This window comes from Astatotilapia calliptera, chromosome 11 (genome assembly GCF_900246225.1).
Source record: "Astatotilapia calliptera chromosome 11, fAstCal1.2, whole genome shotgun sequence".
Taxonomy (NCBI): domain Eukaryota; kingdom Metazoa; phylum Chordata; class Actinopteri; order Cichliformes; family Cichlidae; genus Astatotilapia; species Astatotilapia calliptera.
Genome location: NC_039312.1, coordinates 36,289,337 through 36,295,440, shown reverse-complemented (window position 1 = coordinate 36,295,440; position 6,104 = coordinate 36,289,337). Strand labels below are relative to the sequence as shown.

The following is a 6,104-nucleotide window of genomic DNA, read 5'->3' as shown; positions in this document are numbered from 1 at the left end:
ATTTTTATTATATATTTTTTTTATCGCATCTGATACATTGGGCATTTATGGCTACTTTTTGTTAACAACAATGTTAATTTTAGACAAAAACAGTTTTGTCCATAACATTTTGAAATTATGGCACATGTTGATCATGATACAAAGGGTATTATAGGTTTAATTTCAAATATTATATAATAATAAAAACTGCAAATGTGAGTGCAAATCTTTTTTCCTCAGTCTTAATTAACTGAAGCTTTTGAGTGAACTAACAGTCAGACACATTAGTCCTCTGTTTCTGGACACACACATGACAGCACTTCTATCATTTAACACGATATTAATGCAGACACTTGTGTACACATTAGAGCTGTTGCACTCCACAACAAGTAAATCCTCCTAACAAAAAGGAACTTCCAGGACCAAACAGCATTATATGTTTTACGTGAATCTATGGTCCGGAACTGGAGGTGACACGGGCCGGAAGAGGCCCCTGTGCAGGGAGTTTGACACGCCTGAGCTAAACCGTCGGAAACACTTCTGACCTGTAGGTGGCGATGGCGGACCGAAGCAGCAGCACGCCGCAGAAAAAGAAGAAGCTGTGATGGCGCGGAGCAGCACGTAAACAGATGTGAACAGATGTTTTAGCGCATAGAAACAGGACAGCTGCTCCGACAGAGACCCGAGGAAGAGATGAGAGAGAGCGGAGTCAGAAGGCGCGACGGGACGGACTGAGGCTGCAGAGAGAGGCGCACTGACGGTTAGGGAGCTCCGCTAACACCGCTGCTAACAGCTAACACATGCTAACAGCGGTTAACAGCTACAACCCGCTGCTGGAGGTCCGCCTCACCAGGTGTCCAGGTGGGAACTGTCCCCACACCGTGATTGGCCTCTGTCTCCATACACACAGAAAGACATGACATGCACATAATGTGCACATAATGTGCACATAATGTGCACATAATGTGCACATAATGTGCACATAATGTGCATGTCATGTCTTATCTTTTTCATTCAAACAGCTTTGGCTTTTTAATCCGGTTACTCGGGTTTACTTGAATCTCTCGTGTGTGTCACCTGTGAGGTTCAAGGTTCTTTATTTGTCACATGCATAGTTATACAAGTATAACACACAGTGAAATGTAGCCTGACACGCTCCTCGACATGTGCAAAAATGGGGGCGGGGGGGGGGGGCTGTAGAGGAAGAACATTATATATATATATATATACACACACATATAGTATATACACTGGGTGAATGTGCAGTAGTAGCAGCAAGCAGGTGAATTCTGTACATTAATATGAATAGATATCTGACTATTTTACAGGATAGACAATATAAACATATTTAAAATTAAAGGAATTGAAATGTACATTGTGCCTTGGTTTAGTGTCTGGAAGAGTCCTGTCTCAGTCAATTATAGATGATGTGAGAGGGCGGGTGTGTGTGTTTAGGGCACGGATGGCTTGGGGATAGAAGCTCCTCTTGAGTCTCTCTGTCCTTGCCCGGAAGATGCGGAACCTTCTACCAGATTGCAGAAGTTGGAACAGTTTGTTGCCAGGATGGGACGGGTCCTTCAGTATCTGCTCTGCTCTAGTCCGGCATCTCCTGGTGTAGGTGTCCTGAAGCGGGGGGAGAGCAATCCTGCAGCAGCGTTCTGCTGTACGGATCACTCTCTGGAGGGCTTGCAAGCTGTCACATGTGAACTGAAGAAAAAGTCACGCAAATCATCAGTCATGTATCATCTCACCCCGATACACGTGACATAGGGCTGCTCAATTAATCGAATTTTAATCTAAATTACGATCTGGGCTTTCAACGATCATTAAAAATGACTGAGCCAATTATTAGCCCCTCCCTCATGCTTTACTCTGGCGCTGCTCCGTGTGGCAAATCGAGCGCACCTCTCTGCGTTTCGAACACGTGTCACAACAATTAAGAGGACACGAGGGAAGCTCGGAAAGCTAAGCAGAAGTTATTTGGAGAGGAGAGTGACTGCCGTTGGTTGAAAAGAGAAAAACCTTCAGTGGTGTGGAAACATTATGGGTTCGAGTTCTTCATCATGGTCTCATTGATGAAGCAGAGGACCGTCCTGTCACATGTCTGTTTTGATAATTACGTTTGTTTGCAGACATCACCCCCCACACACACACACACACTCACGCACACTGTTAGCCCCGCCTCCACTTCAGCCTCGCATGTTTTGGAGACGGGTGGAGTTCTAATTGTGTTCCGTTGGTTCTGATCCAGGTTCTGCTCTAACTGCTGAGTGGATCTGTGTGACCCATCCGAGTAGCGATGGCGGCACGTGGGCGGGGGCAGAGGATGCTAAGTTTCACTATGGAAACAGTCAAAGGAGATGCTCCACCTCCATCGGTGCAGCAGCCCACACCTGTGTTTCCTGTAAGAGACTCACCTGCACCACTCGGGGGGGGGGATAAGCATCAGACTAGGTGTGACCTAATGATGTCACTCAGTTCCCGCCAATAACTCATGCTGATAATAAAACGCCGTGTTATTGGCTCAGACTTTGGTCGTAAATATTTTGCACTTGTAACTCAGAAGTTGTAGTTGTGTAAATATGTTTTACAAAAACACGATTTATTTATTTTTAAGGTCTGTTTGCAGATACAAAGACCCGCAGCCACGACAAACACACAAATCCTCATCTATGCACAAACATAACATTTTCGGATATTTTGGTTACAGGGTTACAAACACCACAATCTGAGCCGCATGTTATCTCAGCACTCAGCTTCTTGTCCTCTCAGATTATTGATTATTGATTATTGATGTGTTCAGGAGTTTGACAGAGGTCTGTCTTCCATCACTGATCAATAATCTGATCAATGCACACAGACAGGCTGTAATTTAAGTCTAAAATTAAGTCATTAAAGTGGTGAAAGCAATGCATGCTGGAACATCGCGTTAATGCCTTGCTTTTGTCAAGGTGATGGAGCGGAAGCCCCTCCCCCTGACAGGCGGGGAGGAGGCGGAGTATCTGTTGGCCCTGAAGCAGGATTTCAGAGGCGCCATGAGGAGTCTGCCCTGCTTCATCCAGCCGCTGGTGACTCACAGAGGTCAGAGGTCACACGTCACACTTCGCTCGTCTTCCCGCTGATGATTTGCAGCTTTATTGTGAAAGTCTCACCTGTGCTTCATGTTTCCTGTCCAGATGTGGAGCGTTACTCTGATAAGTACAACAGAAGCGAGCAGATGGACAAGCTGCTGGACTGGGCTCCAGGTGAGGCTCCGCCCACAGCAAGTGATTAATCAAAAATCAGCAGCATTCACTGTTTTTTCAGGATTTATCCAATCAGAAACCAGGTGAATTTCTGCACATGCTCAGTAGAAGAATTTGGGATAAAAATTTTCAGGTATAAAATAAATATAAATACAGGATGCAGTAGCAGTACACAGTCATACTATACAGTAATACTTCACAGTAGCAGTACACAGTAGCAGTACACAGTGCTGTTAACCACTCCCTGTTTTCCAGACTGGAAGAGATTCCCCAGAGAGCTCCGAGTCCACGTCAGGCAACCTGCCAGAGACAGTCAGTACACTCTGATTACACTCTGTACTCTGATTACACTCCGTGTATACAGGTGATGGTCTGGTGTTTAGCGGTGCGCTGTGTGTGTGTTCAGGTGTATCGGCTGCCGTTCAGTCTCCTCCTCCTCCTCAGATGAAGAAGAAGGATGTGAAGGATAAAGAGGAGGTGCTGCTCAAACTGGAGGTGAGTCTGGATTTAGTCTCGCTGTGAGTCACGTTCCACATTTCTGAGTTTGGTTGTTTCCGTCAGCTGCGTGGAGCGTTTGATGTTTAAAAAAAAATTGTAACGTTAATTCAGTTTGAAGGTGTTCCTAATAAAGTGTCACAGAGTTGGGTTTTATTGATCCAAGTTTACTTTCGGCTTCCTGCTGGTTCCACCTTAAACTAACGAGTCCACCTTAACTGTGCCAGAGCCTGGAGAAGAAGGAGGAGCAGGAGACGTCAGAGGACGAGGAGGGAGAGACGAAGAAGAAGCAGGAGGAGGAGGAGGCAGAGGGAGAGGAGGAGTACGACGAAGAGGAGTTCGAGGAGGTGAGACCAGATCGATCAGTTTATTCAAACGCTCCTCTAACGAGGGTGTAACCAAATAATCCCAGATAATCTCTAAAGGTAATTAATCTCATCATCAGTGATGTCACTGGGACGTTCACACCTGCAGGATGTCTTCTGCTCTAAACTGGAATTAACTGGTTTAAAATGCAGCCAGTCAGAAACCAATCTGGGTTTAATCTGTTAATACAGTGGGACAAAAAAGTATTTAGTCAGCCACCGATTGTGCAAGTTCCCCCACCTAAAATGATGACAGAGGTCAGTAATTTGCACCAGAGGTACACTTCAACTGTGAGAGACAGAATGTGAAAAAAAAATCCATGAATCCACATGGTAGGATTTGTAAAGAATTTATTGGTAAATCAGGGTGGAAAATAAGTATTTGGTCAATAACAAAAATACAACTCAATACTTTGTAACATAACCTTTGTTGGCAATAACAGAGGTCAAACGTTTACTATAGGTCTTTACCAGGTTTGCACACACAGTAGCTGGTATTTTGGCCCATTCCTCCATGCAGATCTTCTCGAGAGCAGTGATGTTTTGGGGCTGTCGCCGAGCAACACGGACTTTCAACTGGCTAGGCCACTTCAGGACTTTCAAATGCTTCTTACGGAGCCACTCCTTTGTTGCCCGGGCGGTGTGTTTTGGATCATTGTCATGTTGGAAGACCCAGCCTCGTTTCATCTTCAAAGTTCTCCCTGATGGAAGGAGGTTTTGGCTCAAAATCTCACGATACATGGCCCCATTCATTCTGTCCTTAACACGGATCAGTCGTCCTGTCCCCTTGGCAGAAAAACAGCCCCATAGCATGATGTTTCCACCCCCATGCTTCACAGTAGGTATGGTGTTCTTGGGATGCAACTCAGTATTCTTCTTCCTCCAAACACGACGAGTTGAGTTTATACCAAAAAGTTCTACTTTGGTTTCATCTGACCACATGACATTCTCCCAATCCTCTGCTGTATCATCCATGTGCTCTCTGGCAAACTTCAGACGGGCCTGGACATGCACTGGCTTCAGCAGCGGAACACGTCTGGCACTGCGGGATTTGATTCCCTGCCGTTGTAGTGTGTTACTGATGGTGACCTTTGTTACTTTGGTCCCAGCTCTCTGCAGGTCATTCACCAGGTCCCCCCGTGTGGTTCTGGGATCTTTGCTCACCGTTCTCATGATCATTTTGACCCCACGGGATGAGATCTTGCGTGGAGCCCCAGATCGAGGGAGATTATCAGTGGTCTTGTATGTCTTCCATTTTCTGATGATTGCTCCCACAGTTGATTTTTTCACACCAAGCTGCTTGCCTATTGTAGATTCACTCTTCCCAGTCTGGTGCAGGTCTACAATACTTTTCCTGGTGTCCTTCGAAAGCTCTTTGGTCTTGGCCATGGCGGAGTTTGGAGTCTGACTGTTTGAGGCTGTGGACAGGTGTCTTTTATACAGATGATGAGTTCAAACAGGTGCCATTCATACAGGTAACGAGTGGGGGACAGAAAAGCTTCTTACAGAAGACGTTACAGGTCTGTGAGAGCCAGAGATTTTCCTTGTTTGAGGTGACCAAATACTTATTTTCCACCCTGATTTACCAATAAATTCTTTACAAATCCTACCATGTGGATTCATGGATTTTTTTTTCACATTCTGTCTCTCACAGTTGAAGTGTACCTCTGGTGCAAATTACTGACCTCTGTCATCATTTTAGGTGGGGGAACTTGCACAATCGGTGGCTGACTAAATACTTTTTTGCCCCACTGTAACATGGGATTGATCTCGTGGATTTTCTGAGGCTCTAATTGATGTTTTCTTGGCGCTGCAGGAGACGGATTACATCATGTCATACTTTGATAACGGCGAGGATTTTGGCGGCGACAGCGATGACAACATGGACGAGGCTATTTACTAAAGCACCAGCACACATGACTTCCAGTCACATGTTCCTGCGGTCTGACAGAAGTCGAGTCAGACCGACGACGATGATGATGATGATGATGATGATGATGATGATGATGATGATGAGACT

At 45.4% G+C, this 6,104-nt stretch overlaps 1 protein-coding gene across 2 annotated transcripts; it reads left to right on the top strand.

Annotated features, from left to right (window-relative positions):
* The first annotated feature begins 525 nt into the window (after positions 1-525).
* Positions 526-6,104, top strand: polr3glb (RNA polymerase III subunit GL b). 2 transcript variants are annotated; one of them, XM_026185868.1, is made up of 8 exons: positions 526-739; positions 2,231-2,383; positions 2,931-3,060; positions 3,156-3,224; positions 3,480-3,536; positions 3,631-3,719; positions 3,947-4,066; positions 5,901-6,104. In XM_026185868.1, exons 2-8 carry the CDS (start codon positions 2,279-2,281, stop codon positions 5,985-5,987), a joined length of 657 nt encoding a protein of 218 aa, XP_026041653.1. In that variant the 5' UTR covers positions 526-739; positions 2,231-2,278; the 3' UTR covers positions 5,988-6,104. The 2 variants fall into 2 exon arrangements, with proteins under 2 accessions (XP_026041653.1, XP_026041652.1); XM_026185867.1 differs by having other exon boundaries at positions 526-840.